The following is a 16,791-nucleotide window of genomic DNA, read 5'->3' as shown; positions in this document are numbered from 1 at the left end:
ACATACCTGGCGGACAAAGCCATATGGGATCGGCCAGTATACGACCACCAGTCCCAACTGAAATACCGCAGTACGTACCTGGTGGACAGAATTATGGAGCACCTGATCCAACAGAGCAGATTCCTCAGTATATACCTGGCGGACAGAGTTATATGGGTATGGCTAGTGTACGACCTGATCCAAGTGCTGGGATGGCGCAACCTCCTTCTTCTGCGCTTTATATTAGTGAACTCGCTTGGGTATGTCTATTATCTCTTCTATGATTGTTGACACCGAGGCACTGATTGACATTATGAAGTTTTTCAGTGGACGACCGATGAAGATCTGAAACTGATTGCTACAGATGCTGGTGTTGGAGATCAACTCAAAATCAATGAGATTACATTCCAGGAACATAAAGTAAATGGCAAATCAAAGGGACAGGCGTATATGGAGTTTACAAGTCATTCTGCTGCTCAAGTCGTCAAGGATATGTTAGATCGAGTGTAAGACCCAGTAGAATAACTCCTTCAATTGTTTTTCTTTTGCCCATGTTACTTGAACTCAATTATCTACTCTTGTAGTGAAATACACGGCACAAAACCAGTAGTCACATTCGCAGACATATCATCATACAAGGGCAACCCATACCGCATCATCCCCAAAGACCCGAAAGATATTCGAGCAGAACAGGCTGCGCTGGCTATGGGACGAGGCAATAGTGCATATCCAACCTCAATGGGTGGGCCCATCAGAACACAATTCTTGATGGGTGGTATTCCGCGACAACGACCTGCTCCAGCACCATATCAGCAGCCAATGCAGCCACTAATGTATAGACCTGGTCAGTATCAACCACCACAACCGTATTATAAATAGGTGCTTTGCCAACAAGACATATAGAATAAAGAAGAGTTGTATTTGAATGCAGATTTCGTAGTTTGCATCAACTTTGAGCACACTTTGCGGTATTTTCAAAGACTGGCTTTTCCATTATGGTACTTGCTGAGAATTTCAGCAAAGTATCGGCCTTGATGAGCAGCGAGTTCAAGTTCCTTTTCAGAGACTTTGCGAGAGCCGTCACCGCCTGAAATCGTTCCTGCACCTAATTCAAAAAAAAAGAATAGATAAGTACAATTTGGAAGCTTTCACGAATCTTACCATTACATACCCCATGGAGAACCACCAATCAATTCACTGTTATCATTCAAAATGTTGGATGTGTAGCCAATAGGAACGTAAATCACTCCTACAATAAGGAGTCGGAAGGAGTGTCTTTGAAAACGCGTAACAGCTATGACACTTGCTCACCATGATGAGTGTAGTGAGAGATGAAGTTTGCAATTGTGGTTTCTTGACCTAAGCGTTGGCAATTATAAGATCGAATCCCGCTTTTTTTTTTGCTCCCAGCTCTAACAAACGTTACCTCCATGTTGACTGCCGGTAGATGTAAAGGCACCTCCCATCTTACCAGCAAGAGATCCCTTTGCAAAGAGAGCACCTCTACAACAACAACAAAAAATCAATAATTCCGATGCCACAGTGTCAGAGTTTGACGTACGTTCCGCTACAGGAGTACGAAAGTTAGAACGCGATTTACATGAACGTCTCCAAGTTGGGAAACCATACTCACTCCCAGAAAGACTTCATTTGGCCAGCAGGAGCTCCATATCGTGTTGGGAACCCAAACAAGAACCCGTCAGCTTTGGGCAAGTCCATTGGGTTCAATACCGGATCATCGAATTTCTGAGCATGAACTAGAAAGATATGAGAAAGAAATGTCAGCATTGATATTGTATTACCGATGAAGTCAAACTCAACTCTTTTCGAGAACAGCAGGGGGCAAAGTTTCTTGAACTTTGAACAATTGGGCAGTTGCATGGCCACTCTTGTTGATTGCCTCGGCACTCTATGTTGAGAAATGTATAGTAGGTCAGAGACTGGTGTCTGATAGATCCAAAATGTGACGATGCCAACCGAACATCAGAGATGCGATGCAAAATTAAGCGAAAGATTCAAATTTACCTGCTTTGCGAGTGTACGAACATGTCCATACACGCTGTAGTAGACGACGTAAATCAAAGGCTTGCCCATTATTGATGCAGATGTTTTGTGTAGATTTCAGGACTTGATTAGATGGTAGGAAGAGGAAGGGTGCTGATTGTATGGTATTTGAGAGCTTAGAAATATTCAGATACTCGAGTCCTTTTGTTTCTAAGCGTCCGTTTGGGGTGAGGAAAATTCGTAGGAGTGGTTTGTGATAATGTCGGTTCGGTTTGTTGGTGATAAAGTTCAAGGTCCGTCAATGTCACCAAACTTTTCCATCGCGATGCTAGTTCTGACAGTTCTACAAGTCGAGGGTTGCCATGCTCTTGTTCTCGTACAGGCTAGCTGCTGAGTGTATGAGGACGCGGTAGATTCTAAATTTGTAGCGACGCAACCTCAATCCCAACCACGAAAACCGTGGAATTTTGATATTTTATACAATAAATGCAATTATTTTACGCGAGATGAATCCCTAAGTCCACAGCACTTTACGTTTTTGCTTATCGCTGTCGTCCACCCAGAATGGCATTCGATCAGCGAATATAGCCCACACAGGTGCATGCGAGACTTATGGAGAGCAAGCCACTTGCATTAGAGGAAGGAGCTTGGCTGCCTCATGCCTCTCTTGGAGCGTATGTTGTTGCCCTGAACTTAATCGTTCCAAACATCATTCATGAGTTTGATTCATTCACTCATGTAGCGTATTCGGGCCAGCAGCTGGAATTGCTGTACGTTACAAATAAGCCACAGATCACACCCAACGTTAACGAGTCTGCTACTAGGCTCAAGCTCTGCTTCTGAAACAATTGAGCTCAATTCCACAAACCCCTGTGCCTGTTCATGCTAGCTGGGTCGTATGGGCATTTGCTATGCCGACAGCTCTTGTGTCATGTTTAACGTATGGATTGAAGGCGTACAAGTATCCACGAATTGTAGCTTGGGAGCTTTCAGATCCAGTGAGGGCAAATTTCGCACACTTGATGCTCATCACGTACCATTTGCTCTTGCTTGGCGTTCCTGCTCCTATATATGAGGACTCTGCATGGGCTGTATATGTCATAAATGTCTTTTGGGCTATTGGAGCTTTGACGCACATTGCGGTGATGATTGCACGATTGGGCAGTTTTGCTCTTAATGATGATCATGGAATGCTTAAGGTGCCGAGCACGACGTACTTGTTTCTGGTGATTATATGGTTTCTCTCTGCTGTGTTGAGCGCCGAGTCTCCTGATTTGTTGGAATTTGGTTGGTTGATGTTTGGTGCTGGATTGGTGAGTTCATTCGTCGTTGAACAGTTGCTTTAAGATTTGATCTAAATTGTATTTAGTTTCATCTTATGGTCTCGTATACATGGACGTATCAGAACTTGGGTCAGATCCTGAATCAGCATTTGAAACACGGAACAGTTACGTATTATGGTGTGTCTCTGTCTCGCACAACCGACTCTAACGCGAATTCCTTTATTTAGGCAGCTCAGATGTGGCTTCTAATACCACCACCGATCGTTGCTGCCGTAGCATTTGAGAGACTGAGTAAAGCTACCGCATTAAACCCAAGCGATTACCAGTTTGGGATATTTGGCAGAGTATTATATTCTTGGGGCTTATTCCAACTAGTTTTGCCCCTGCGCTACCTCCCGAGGCTTGCAAGTACGAGGATTGATGCCACGTGGTGGGCGACCACTTTCCCTTCCACTGCAGGTACGTTGAAACATAAAGCAACTTTTAACATTGAACTGACTTTCCATTATAGCTGTTATTGGCATTACAGAATACTACCGAGAAGTAGGAGGCCCGGTATTCCTCGGGTTTGTATTTGTGTTTTGCTGTCTTGCATGGGGTCTCTTCCTTACTACTGTAATCGGTGTGTTGGTGAGGGTGTCTGATGGGAGTTACTTTGAGGATAAACGGCTGGCAGCGTATATGAGGGCCGTGGATAACCCGAATGAGCCAGCAGCTGGATCTATAAGAGGTGGTCATGGATCTATAGGAGATGGTCATCACAACTCTGACTAGATTAGCCCAACCAAACAAAAATTGACGGCGGTGAAAAACTAATAGTGTACAAATTCCTCTGTATTTACTTATCTAAAAATATCTAGTTTGCATTGGGTTTGCATTTCATCACGTCCGTCAGTTTGGTCGTGATCCGTAATTTGTCTCAAATTTCAAGCTGTCAAAACAAACTACGTTGAGTACAGAGAACGGCACGAATACGCGCCGAAATGCAGTAGAGAGACACATCACCTGCAATATAAAGGTAAGAATTTTGATATTTTGGTGCACAATTAGTAGGAACTAACCTCTTCACCCCAAACATTTAAACAAACAGTATGTTGGGACCACAATCTAAAGACGACCAAGAGAGCGCTCTCATCAAGGTAACGAGCAGCGGTCGGTCCTGGCTAGGCAAGATACCATGTCACGCATACGAAGAAATCAGGCTGATGAACAAGAAACGAGCACGAGCAGCAAAGAAAATCATCGAGTCAATTGACGAATTGCTAGCAACCTACGAGAACGAACTGGGCTACGAGGATGCGGTGCATAGTATCGATCAAGCTCGCATCGAACAAAATAATGACAATTCGTCGTCCTCTCAAGCCGGAACGGACGAGACCAGCCAGGAACTATCTGAACCAAGTGGATTATCTGCCCCCACATGGTTGCTCCTCATCCACAAAATTGTACATACGACACAACAATGGTTACCCGCACTGCCCGTTGAACTAGTCGCCACTCTCGTATTAGAAGCCACATCAAAGATCGCATCTCGCATCGGCATAAAATACCAACCGCAATTCCAAGTATTTACAGAACGACTAGAGAATCTCCGCGCTGAGTTGAAATGGATGCTAGCGTCTATAAACGGTGGTGATTTAGGAGATGAGGAGGATGATGGGGTTGTAACGCTACCATCAGACTTGTTGGACTTACCTTGGGCGAATGTAGAAGGTGCTTATGGATATATTGCTAGTGATGCTCCTCCAGCTCCCCCGCCGCCACCACCGATGCCGCCAATGCCTTCTTTACTGTCTCTAGCTGCAGATTTGAAGGCACCTGAACGGGCATTCCAACCATCGAACCATGCATCGTTGAGGTCTCCTTCTTTTATAGAACCTAGGTTCCCATCATTGCTTAAAGATGCTATTGCTGCCGGCGCGCATTTGAAACCGGTGCCTCGTACTCCATCTGGTATGTGTGCGGCCCCGCTGATGTTTGGAAATAACTTGTAATAACTTGTTTGACGCAAATCGACGCATAGGCAACCCACGCAGACGAAAAGCTTCACCCCAAGTAGTCCGCCCAGAAGACTACTTCCGCATGGCCCTCCAAAACAAATTCAAACAGGCATACGACGAAGGCCAAGAAATCGACGATGAAGCCGGCATGCCTTCATCCTCCACCGACTCACAATATGTAAAACAGGCATCGCTACACCACCACCCGGCACAGTCATTCGAGTCTGACAGTGAATCTGATGATGCGTCTGACGAGGAAGGGAATGGGTTGATGAAATATAATGAGCCGTTGCCTGGTGCCGATCCAATGACGCCTGTGTTTGAGTCGTCGTTGGAGAGTATTGAGGAGGTGCAGGAGGAGGATGTTGTCGATCATGGGTTGGAGCCTGAGAATTCACCGGCTGCTCTTATGGCGTAAGGAAAGTAGGGGAGACAAGAGTTGTAATTGTATCAAATTAACGGAATGTATAAAGGATAAGCTGGTTTGGAAATCTCCACATTTTGGAAGGCCAGAAATAAAAATGCTCAACATGAAACATGTATCTCTTTGTACAGAAGTGCAGTGTTGGTATTTTTATGAGTATACAGGGTATATAGCAAAAGAGAGACATATCAGATTACAAAATGCACATATAAGAAACAGTTAGTTACAGATCTCGGTGCATACAGAGTATCTGTTTGGGTATTCACAGATTTCTCAGACTGAGCACCAGAATGAGCATCACCAATACCAAATGAGGAAGCTGGACTGTTGATGCTTTGCTCACTTGCACCACTGGCGTCGCTTGATACGACATGTTGATGCTCCTGTACATTGTATATGTTTGGTTTGGAGTTGCCCAATCGATCGCTGAAAAAAAGAAAGAGTAGTTAGTACTTATTGAGAGTCAAATAACGACAGCTCTTACTGGATCCTCCAAAAAAGGAGCTAAAGAAGAGACTAGTCACTCCTTCTCCAGGCGTAGTCGAATACTGGATGTTTTGGTTGTATATCTTTTGTGAGCCGTTTACGTAGACTCCTAGTATTCCATCAGAGTTTCCGAGTGTGTTCATCTATGTCTTCCTTCAATCAGCAACCTCACATTAGACATTTGCTGCACAATACGACATGCTCACCTGCGAAAATACAGTAATACTAGTCCAAGTCCCCAAAGCATTTGCAAAACTCCACGACCCTCGATTGATTGATATCCCGTACGCGTCATTACACACATTCCCCTTTTGGCCACAGAGCAAATTATTGTTTGATGTTGGGAGGTATGCGTAAGCTTCAGCAACACCTGACGTTCTCCACATCAGTCTGATGCTGAAACATGAGTCTGAGTGGTTGCCTCCTTGGCAGTTGTTGTTGAGCGAGTCTGCTGAACTGCCTCCTGCGAGACCTAAAGAAAAGATTGCGGTTGAGTGGAATGAGGATTTGCAGTATCATGCACGGGAGCGGTACCAGGGAGTTTGCCACCAAGCTGAAAGTCAAAGCCCAATGGAAAGTAGACATCGTAATGTAGCAGCGCAGAAGTCGCGACTCGATTTGATCCAATCACGTTAGCAAAGAATGAGACTCCTCCTAATAGAGATATGGCGTTAGATTTACTGTGCTGGTCCGAAAGAAAGCCAATAATTATGTTTCGTGAGGTGTCGTGTCGCAACTTACCTGGAACTGGTGACAAGGGCGTCCATGATCCAGCAGGGTAGGTAACTTGAATGGCTAGCAAGAGGAAGCCTGTTATTTACTGACTTTCAAAGTTCATTGCATGTGTTCCTTGAAAGATCCCGTACCAGCGGTACTCTTGTTGCGTGGATCCGTGGTGATTGAAGCGTAAGTGTCTACGCCTGTTATAGATAATCCGAGAATATTTGGTGTTGATAAATGAAGTCAAAATAGATCTCGAGTAGATTGGGGGACGAAAGATCCGATTCAGGAAAAACGGCTCCAAAATGATGGACGCGTATTACACGTGCTAGACAATATCAAACGGGCCCCAAAAGCGAGGAAGCAATTACCATACCAGAAACAGATCCACCACCCCAGGATGAGCTCGCCAGGAAGTTTGGTTTCAAGCTGTTTATGTTGAGCACCCATGTTGCAGATGCATTCAGTTTTGGTATACCAGCAGCAGGTTCCGATCTGGTATCTGCTAGATCTATAAAGTGAGAATTCACGAGTTGGATTCCCAGTAAGCTTATTAGCAACACCCTCAACATTGTTTGGTGCGGTTGCCGCTCGTAGTTCTCTAGTCGAGTAGCCATATCAAGGTTTCAGGAGACCCGAAGCAGACGCACACGTCAAGATGTCAGCAACCAAACACCATGCAAGCCAGGGGAGTGTAGCCACTACCAGCAATAACGTGTATCAGACGGCCAGCGACATTATTGTCAAATTGGATGAAAAAGCTGGGACCATAAAGTCATTGGTTTACAAAACTGCTGAGTCCGTCGACAAAAAAAGACTCTATGGGTTGATATGTGAGACTCTGAAATGTATGTAATCGACGACAAATGTTTGGTCTACCGCTCCATTGCTCTGATCGCTATCAATTGACTTTTTTTGTTACTTTCAAAATCTAGATCGAGAAGCACTGACGCATGTCATTGAGCAAGCTGCATTGCTCAAACAGGAACGGAAGGTACATAGCAATTCATTGCGAAGATGCTAGGGTTGTCATCGTGTATTCACTCTCTGTCTGTACCTGCCATACCAGATGTCACGAGAGCTAGCTCTCGTACTCTCACACGATCTACTCATTGGAAATGGTGTCAGTGGACGATTCAAGGCTATCATGGCAAAGCACAAGTCAAGGATGCAGTCAGAGTTCATCAAACTCAAGGTCAGGAGGAAGGCTAAATTGAACTCTGACTTGATACCTGAACGGATGAAAGTAGCTGGTATGTGATTCAATAAGCCTCAGTTACAGAAGAGTTTCGCTTCTCATGATCCTAGAAGCATGAGAATGGAACGATCTGTGAGTAGTTGACTCAGCTCCTTTGAAATTAGACCTCATACCTCGATACGTTCGAGTAAACACATTAAAGACTACGCTCAAGGCCGTCCTGGATTCTCTTTCTAAGACTTATGGCCTTGTGCTCGCGTCTGAAACACACTTGGCAACAAACAAGAAAAAATTAATGACGATCGATCCTCACATTCCGAATCTGCTGGTGCTGCCCCACGGGACTGATTTACATCTTGATGAGATGGTCATACAGGGAAACATGATTCTTCAGGTTCGCGACCGAGTATTTTCGGAAATTGCCCAGAAAATTATGCCACTCATTCCTGGTCCCACTCTCTAGGACAAGGCTTCATGCTTCCCAGCATTCCTACTCAATCCCAAACCAGGAAGTATCGTAATAGACGCATGTGCAGCACCAGGCAATAAGACATCCCATCTCTCCATGCTGATGCAAAACAAGGGTACCATACACGCTTTTGATATGGATCCACGACGTCTTAAATTATTAAAAAACAGGATGACGCAAGCTGGATGCTCTAGTATGCGAAAAAGTTCAAAGTGTTTTGTAGTATGTAAACTTGCTCACACCTACTTTTCTGTCAGACGTGATGACACATCTAGGCAGCTTCTTGGAAGCAACACCTGCGTCACTAGGCCACGTAGATTGTATATTACTAGATCCATCATGCTCTGGTTCGGGAATGCTAAACCCTTTAGAATCCAGTGAAGATGACGAGACTGAAGAAATGACCGCAACAACAGCAGACAGATTGCAATCACTATCGACCTTCCAATTATCTCTATTGAACCATGCGCTGTCGTTCGAAACTGTGAAGCGAGTAGCATACTCAACGTGCAGCATACATCAGCAGGAGAATGAGGATGTTGTTAGGAAGGCTTTGCAGCAGAATGGCAAGAAGTGGAGGTTGCAGGAAGAGGTATTGTCAACGTGGAAGAGACGTGGGCTGCCTGTATTTGATGGTGCTGAGAAGGTTATTAGAGTTTCTTCAGCAGAGGATTTGGCGTGTGGGTTTTTTGTAGCTGTGTTTGAGAGGATATGAACATGGTGATTGCATATGAGATATAAATGTGTAGTAACAGACAGAAATACATATTGTGTATATAAGCTGAAGCAAAGATATACTTTGTTGTGTCAGATTAATTAAGATCATATCAGGGCTCCTAAATAGCACAAGATGAGCCCAAGTGCTAGTGTTTCCACAGCGGTCCTGATTGACGTAGCTGATGATCCCGCAATGACTAAATTCGAGCCTCTGTTTGAAGCCAACCAAAAGAAGGTTACTTGGCCTGGCGAAATATTGCAAACTTTTGAATCAATAAACAATTCACTTACGTATACGAGTACGTAACATTCGTATACAAAGTATACGTTGTTACAGGTGTAGCCCACGTATTATCAGACCCTCCAAACTAAAATTTCAAACCATGAGGTCAATACACCATCAGCCAAAAAGAAACGAGCCCATTCTGTCGACAAATACTCACAAACGTACTAAAGAACACCGAGTTCACCCCAATGGCACTTGTATTCCGATACTGGATATTGCTGTACCCAATTACCTGCGTTCCATTTACCCACACTCCCAAACCACCATCACCCACACTCGGCGTGTTCATCTGACACCCAATTGCTATCGACGTCCATGCCCCAGTCGGAAACGTGAATGCACCACGCGACAAACTCCATCCGTATTCATCGTTACAGTAATTGTTCTTGTATTTCGTCTTGTCGCACAGCGTGTTTTGGTTTGCGGTTGGGAGGTAGGCGTATGCTTCACCGGCACCGTCTGTGCGCCACATCATGCGGACTGTGAAGCTGTGTACAGCGAAGAAAAAAGCAATTAGCTTGAGTACAAAACCAGCAAGTTGATCTCGGAGAGGGGGTTTCACAACTTGCCAAGAATCTGTCTTGACACCACCAGCGCATTGGCCTGACAAGTCTGGTGCTGAGGAGCCATAGATCCCTATATTGTGTTTCGTTCCGTTTAGAACAAAAAACCAAACCCGCAAATGTGATCATAGCCACTTCCAGATCAGTCTCTCTCACCAGGCAATTTACCACCCTGATTGAAATTAAATCCAGCTGGGAAATACACTGAGTAATTCATCCATGCTGTTTCTGACGGTGTGATGCCGAGCACGCTGGTATAAAACGAGACACCGCCTAGTAATTTCGAGTGATGAGTAACTTGTCAAATACGTATCCATATAACAGGAATATATACCTGCACTTCCAAACGACGCAGCCGGATACGTGATTTTCAAAACAGGTAAACCAGTTACTGGATCCGTTGATGGTGATGCGTTCGGCTGTTGATCTAGTTGAATTGAGCCGTGTTATCCAATGATTGTATCGACAATAGTACAGTGATGTAGTATTTGGTGGCCAATACCATAATCTTATCTCGTCTGATTGCTACCCGCGTCCACCACAACAAAACTATTGCAAAATGAATCGCAACCAGCAAAACTCACTCTGCAAAGGATGTCCATTCCACAATGTGCCATCCGTGAAGTTCGCAGTTGCGAGTGCGACTGTATTCAGTGTCCACGAGCTGGCGATTTTGGAAGCTCGTTTTTCATGTGGTGCAAGGGAAGAAACTGTTGGTGTACATAGCAGTAGTAGTGAGAGCAAAGTAAATAGTATGTACAGATTCGATATCCTTGCATACAAGTCTCTCATATCTGAGCGTTCTCGTATTGCTGCAGTGTGTGTATTTTCTGGTTCGCAAAACACAATTTGGGGGTCAAAGGTTGCTGATTGGAATGGAAGTGTCTTAGAAAAAGGCCGATAACCTTAGTAGGTATCAGGTCAACACCTCACATATCTTTTCGTTCTGAGAAAGGCTATTTGTTGCAAGCGATCGCTACATAAAAGAAATCGATCCTGCTTCGTTTTTGTATGTGAGGTTCTCTATTTCCCAAATATATGACTATATGCAAAATGTGCGCACTTATATAACAATCTATACACTAACTATAGCGAACCAGCGCTGTTTCAAGACGAGATCTACATTTTGTCTCCTTGGTCTCACCTAGTTGCCGAGTATCGCACTCACGTCTTTGTATAGGGTATAAGTGTTTGAAGTTGAGGCCCATGATGAATCAGAACCACCTATATATACACAGATACGGGGTGAGTCTTTCGTCGTGTGAATATAAAGCAAAAATATCGAGGTAATTACGAACCGAAGAAGGTGCTAAAGAATAATTGGTCAACTCCAACATTTGAGTCGGTACGGTATGACAAGGCGTCGTATTCAAGTGCCAAGATGTTGTTGGCCCAGACTTTTAGGATGCCGTTGCTTGAGCCTACATCGTTCATCTGTCGTTTGGATCATTTTTATGTCAATATTTGAGCCTAGTTTAAGCTACTTATCCGAGACATATTTACCTGTATGTACATGCTCAACGTAGTCCATTGGCCCTTAGCAAAGGTCCATGCTCCTCGATTCAGAGAGTTTCCATATGTTGGGTTGCAAATGTTCTGTGGATTTACTGTTGTGTCGCAGAGAGCGGCATCGTTTGATGCTGGCAGGTAGGACTAATCGGATATGATATGTGTGAGTTAGGCTGGAGGGTTGTTTGTGTAGATACAACAAAAAAACGACGTTGGAATTAATCTCTTACGTAGGCTTCTCCCGCTCCATTCGCCCTCCACATGAGACGGACTGACCAGCATCCACCACCATGTAGACCACCACTGCACTTTTGGGTGACATCGCCTCCGAATAATCCTACATTCCAGTAAAAATCTTAAGTTGACGTGTCAAGATGACACATTTTGACATTGAACAAAATACATACCAGGCAGTTTACCACCCTTAACAAAGTCAAAGTCTAATCATATCCGAATGAAATATAAAGTGAGCAAACTCCGTTGTCTACCATCCCGAACTGTCGTTGGAGATAAACGTACCAGCAGGAAAGTAGACAGCGTATGTTAGGAGCGCCTTGTTGTATGATGATCCTCCTCCTATCGGAACATAGAAACTGGCTCCACCTGACAGTATCCATGAGGCTTTGGTTAGCTCCGAAGTTTTGATTGAAAAGAAAGGGGTATGTTTGGTTACCAGGAACTGCAGCGGATGGCGTCCATGAACCGATGGGGTAGTTAATTTGTAGAGTTGGTATAGAAGGATTTATGGGATCTGCTGTGAAGCCTCCGAAATTGGCGACCCGTCCTACATACAACGATCCGTCTCAGAAACTTGCTGACAAGAATAACAATCATTTGACAGCATCAATGTACCTCTGATCAAACCACCCCATATACTCGCCGAAGCCGGATCAGTAGCACCAGCAAGATTCATATTCCACGTCGCAGCAACAGCACCCAAAAACAGCTTGCTTCCACCCGTCGAAGTCGAGTTTTGCAAGGAACCACCACTTCCGGAATTGCTTCCGGTTGATCCAGAGCCTGTCGAGCCACCAGGTTTCGTTGAATTGGTAACCTTGCCTGCACCTGCTCCTGAAGTGCTGCTACCTGGGTTCGTTCTGACTTTACAGACTGCCCCGTTTGCTAAGCTTGTCATTGCGATGAGCACCAGGAGCAAGGACCAGAGTAGGTGTCTAAGAGCCATGTGGTATACGTAGCAGTTAAGATATTATATTATTTTACAATGGCATGTAAAAAGAATAAGTTGCCCGAATATTTCTCGGAAGAGTTTGGTCGAAAGGAAAGGAAAAAAGATTGGCGTAAATGGTGGCTCGCACACGACTCCAGCCCCGAAAATAACTGCTGTCAAGCAAAACGGAACACGGCCTTGGCCTACTCATCTTACCTCAACGGCCTTTGTTGTGAAGAACGGTCTTGGCGGTTTTCTTCAAGCAACTCGGCAAGCATAGTAGAACGGTTTGTTTGGTCACGTCAAGGACACCGTATATCTTTCAAGAATGATTATCTACTTATTTACAGAATCTACAGTGAAATGAATATAATATGATAATAGTATCTACAGCTCTTTGTCACGTCGACGTGTCTGGTTTTGAATCTTTTGCGATCTGACGCGGCCGTGGTTATCAAGCCCACTTCCAACGTCCAACTCCCCCAACGTAGTCTCCTTAACTACAGCCTGTTTGTACTTTGGCCTAACAACTACGCCCTTCCTGCCACTCTCAGGCCTCAATTCAGCCATCAGCACGTTCCATTCACCCCTGTCCGATACCTTTTGCAACAATTCCTCAAGCTGCATGATATTATTAGCCTGGTCAGTTTCATCTCCTGCTAGAGTTTGCATCCACCCAAGCCTGACTTGCTCCAGACAGGGACTGAATGCCTGGTCAAAGGCAACACCGCTGAGGATGTATCCTCTCATGTTATCTCGCGTCATGACATAGTCTCTAAATATACACTTGATGAGGTCTTCGGCGTGTGCTTTGCCGAGCACGTTACAGAGTTTGGCTAGTAGCCATCTGTCTGGGACGATTTTATACGATGTTCCGTCTCGTAACAGTCCACTAACTGGGCTGACGTAGGTATTAAAGACACTCATGGCCAGCTCAGCATTCCCGAGATCAGAGTATGCCGCTACAAAGTACTCTAATACACGATGATTCAGAGATGTGTGGGCTTGTGATATGAGAATGGTGACTTGTTCTAATAGCTTTGTGACATCTTCTTGTCTACCAGATTGAGCATAAGCATTGGCGAGGCATTTTACTACAGCTTTTGAGTAGGATTCGGGCGGGATGTATGGGTGTAGGTTGATGACTTGATTATAATTTTCAGCTTTCGAGTAGGCTTCCATTACACTTCCGAGAGTTGACCTGCGTTCAAAAGAGATCAGTATCTTGGAAATATGCAATTTCAAATAATAAATACACGAATCTGTACCGAGATAGTGTGATATCTTGTGACTTCATATGCGAAATCATGTTTTCTGCAGTCAATGTATGTCCCATGTTGGCATACCCCTCAACCAGCGCATTCCAAGTACGCTCATCCTTGACTTTCCTTTCCTTTATATACTGATATATATCGTTGAGGCCACTGGAATCACCAGATCGAGCAAAGGCCTTGACACATAATATGCAAGTTTCAATCGCTGGGTGAATACCTAAATCCTTCATAGCCACCCACATAGGCCGTGTCACTTTCTGCACCAGATGTTGAGGTGTATGTACTCTCCCCTCCAACAAAGAAGACAAGACAGCCCTATAGAATTCATCACTCCCATTTTCCGGATGCAGAGACACAAAAGCCAACAGTTTCATTACTTGATCGTGCGAATAGGAAGCCCCGATTACGAGCGCCGTGTATGCATCAGGTGGAGGCATAAAACCTAGTCGTTTGATTTGTCCAAAGAGTTTGATCAACTGTTTTGATATGTTGCTGTTTGATGGGTTTGTTGATGGATTTATGCTAGATACCATCTGATTCATGATGGAAGTCATTTCTGATGCAGACATGACGGGCGGAGATGCCGAGACTAGGGGCCAGACTGTGTCGAATATGGCTGCAGGGTGCAAGGATGTTAATGTTTTTAATTTTATAGCTTGTAGGATCTGGGAGGGTGATTGGAGAGTTGTTGATGGATTATTTAGATTACTCGTAGCATTGTGGATAGGTTGTGATGGCTTTATATGAGCGATTGGTTGGGGTTCAAGCGTCTCTGGTGTGTTTGACGTGGAATGTAAATTTCTGGGAGTCTGGCATGCAGCTATTACCACCAAACGTTGCGATCTGACAATCCTCAGTGTGTTAATTAAGAGGCTGGCTCTCATATTTTGGTTCTTGGAAGGGTATCTCAGTAGCCTGGCCTAGCTGAAATTCGAAGAGAAAAAAACAAAAAAAAACCATTCAAAACACTCCGAAAATCCAAACTAACACGGGAGGTCCTGAACGATGAAGGGACCACGGAGTTTACGGGATAGGCTCACAGCTACATTGATAGTGGTTTGGATCTCGTTGATGCTGCCCAACTCTCACGCCGAAATTTTGGGTGGTGGGTTGTTGATTAAGCTTTTGATCTAAAGCTTGACGATGCAGGCTGCATGCATGCTGATACTGCTTTTCTACATTAGATGACATCTCTTTACATCTGTTTCGGAGGCAGAGCACCAACTATACTTGTGTGTCGGGCACTAAAACCTGTGATTTCTCTAGTAATTGCGTCCACCTCTCCTCATCCTGTTGCAACCGTAAGTTAATTGCTTGATCAAAAGTGGTGTACGTACTGTTCTAACGCATCTTACTAGTCGGAACTGGGGCATCTTGCTCCAACGGAGAATCCTGTAATGCTGATGGAACATGCTCGGCGACAACCTGTAATGTAGCTGAGAAGGTTTGCGGAAGCCGATGCATTCCTAGCTCATACACCTGCTGCAATACATGTACGTTTGTTCTGGCCCGCAGGATCAGTGTTGGATCAGTCGCTAATTTAACACCACCAGCTTCAACGGGTCCGTTCTCATGTGCACCACCATCTACATGCTCGAGCCAATACGGAGTGTGCACCGCTACAACATTCAATGTGTGCCCGGCCAACTTTGTTTACTGCAACAGTTTCTGTGCACCGAGCTCATCGTTGTGTTGCTCTGATGGGAATGGACATTGCCCCAGTGGATCTACATGTATCGCAAACGGCTGCTTCATAACTGCAGGTGGATGCGCTAACAGTGGTTGTGCTACTGGACTCGGATGTAATTTCACTAGTGGAAACTGTGAGGCAACTGTCGCTAGACTTGCCAATATCGCTACTATATCTCCTAGCCCTATACCTGGAAGCTCTACGTCCTCAAGCACCGATAACGTGTTACTTGGTCTGGCTATCGGATTGGGTATATTGCTGCTTATAGTGTGTGTCTTGTTAGGATGGTGCACGTATAGACTAGGAAGGAGACGAGCAGCGGCGGCAGCATTTGCAGAAGGAATGCTAGAGCCTCTGAAAGCGCTTACCTACTTTGATGATAATGGTGATGAGGTATCTATCTCGAGTCGCAAGAAGAGGAGATTCGGACAAGTTGAACCATTAATTGCGGATGATCAGAACACGCCGGGCCAAGGATATCAGCAACAGCAGCAGGAATTTAGGGAGTCTCGTGAAGTGGATACCACTTATTATAATACAGCGCCCGCTTCTACTTCTATTTATGAAACGCCGAAACGAGAAACTCGACGAAGTCGTGACATATCGTATAAGATCCCTCAAGTAGTGCCCGATGACGAACCACAACGAACCAGTTCCTTAGATCGTAGCAAGGTCATTAAACCACCGTCGAACGGATCGTCAGATGTGGGCCGAAACGAATTTATGACTCTGTCACCAGCAGGACTCCCATTACCTGAATCTATAATAAGTGATCCGAGAGCACAATCATATCTGACTAGCATGACGTATGAAGAGGATGTGATTCGAGAGCAGGTTACCACCACACAATCGTATAATACAGCACCCTCACCAGTCCCCATACCGCCACCAAAAGACCCTGCTTATAGTGATATAGAACCCGTGCAAGAAGATGTCAAAGACCCGAGTGGACAATACAGCGGTGTGGTTGGATTCTTCCGAAAACGATCTACAAGTGTCAAGAGAACACGGCAGGCTGGAA

General features: G+C 44.8%; 6 protein-coding genes across 6 annotated transcripts; 1 reads left to right on the top strand and 5 right to left on the bottom strand.

The window, feature by feature from the left end:
- Positions 1–953: 953 nt before the first annotated feature.
- On the bottom strand, positions 954–2,073 carry SmJEL517_g04982 (NAD(P)H dehydrogenase (quinone); the record flags this gene model as incomplete). Its single annotated transcript, XM_031170910.1, has 8 exons — positions 954–1,084; positions 1,151–1,228; positions 1,291–1,338; positions 1,406–1,482; positions 1,541–1,546; positions 1,613–1,736; positions 1,801–1,888; positions 2,005–2,073. The coding sequence occupies 8 exons, from the start codon at positions 2,071–2,073 to the stop codon at positions 954–956; spliced, it is 621 nt and encodes a 206-aa protein (XP_031023130.1).
- Positions 2,074–5,952: 3,879 nt separating this feature from the next.
- SmJEL517_g04981 (uncharacterized protein) lies at positions 5,953–7,468 on the bottom strand (the record flags this gene model as incomplete). Its single annotated transcript, XM_031170909.1, has 7 exons — positions 5,953–6,116; positions 6,175–6,319; positions 6,383–6,648; positions 6,711–6,830; positions 6,918–6,971; positions 7,043–7,096; positions 7,273–7,468. The coding sequence occupies 7 exons, from the start codon at positions 7,466–7,468 to the stop codon at positions 5,953–5,955; spliced, it is 999 nt and encodes a 332-aa protein (XP_031023133.1).
- Positions 7,469–7,554: 86 nt separating this feature from the next.
- SmJEL517_g04980 (uncharacterized protein) lies at positions 7,555–9,278 on the top strand (the record flags this gene model as incomplete). Its single annotated transcript, XM_031170908.1, has 6 exons — positions 7,555–7,744; positions 7,832–7,890; positions 7,966–8,149; positions 8,259–8,488; positions 8,558–8,756; positions 8,821–9,278. The coding sequence occupies 6 exons, from the start codon at positions 7,555–7,557 to the stop codon at positions 9,276–9,278; spliced, it is 1,320 nt and encodes a 439-aa protein (XP_031023132.1).
- A 107-nt stretch (positions 9,279–9,385) lies between these two features.
- SmJEL517_g04979 (uncharacterized protein) lies at positions 9,386–10,921 on the bottom strand (the record flags this gene model as incomplete). The annotated part of the gene is made up of 6 exons (XM_031170907.1): positions 9,386–9,491; positions 9,572–9,648; positions 9,799–10,202; positions 10,286–10,402; positions 10,464–10,556; positions 10,714–10,921. 6 exons carry the CDS (start codon positions 10,919–10,921, stop codon positions 9,386–9,388), a joined length of 1,005 nt encoding a protein of 334 aa, XP_031023116.1.
- A 352-nt stretch (positions 10,922–11,273) lies between these two features.
- SmJEL517_g04978 (uncharacterized protein) lies at positions 11,274–12,773 on the bottom strand (the record flags this gene model as incomplete). Its single annotated transcript, XM_031170906.1, has 8 exons — positions 11,274–11,353; positions 11,428–11,563; positions 11,633–11,782; positions 11,869–11,975; positions 12,046–12,078; positions 12,158–12,241; positions 12,312–12,422; positions 12,491–12,773. 8 exons carry the CDS (start codon positions 12,771–12,773, stop codon positions 11,274–11,276), a joined length of 984 nt encoding a protein of 327 aa, XP_031023117.1.
- A 420-nt stretch (positions 12,774–13,193) lies between these two features.
- On the bottom strand, positions 13,194–14,964 carry SmJEL517_g04977 (uncharacterized protein; the record flags this gene model as incomplete). The annotated part of the gene is made up of 2 exons (XM_031170905.1): positions 13,194–14,007; positions 14,075–14,964. The coding sequence occupies 2 exons, from the start codon at positions 14,962–14,964 to the stop codon at positions 13,194–13,196; spliced, it is 1,704 nt and encodes a 567-aa protein (XP_031023108.1).
- Between the last annotated feature and the right edge of the window lie 1,827 nt (positions 14,965–16,791).

Source organism: Synchytrium microbalum, assembly GCF_006535985.1.
Source record: "Synchytrium microbalum strain JEL517 chromosome Unknown SmJEL517_scf0039, whole genome shotgun sequence".
Classification (NCBI taxonomy): Eukaryota; Fungi; Chytridiomycota; class Chytridiomycetes; order Synchytriales; family Synchytriaceae; genus Synchytrium; species Synchytrium microbalum.
Note: the sequence above shows the minus strand (reverse complement) of the source record. Positions and strands in the feature narration are given on the sequence as shown.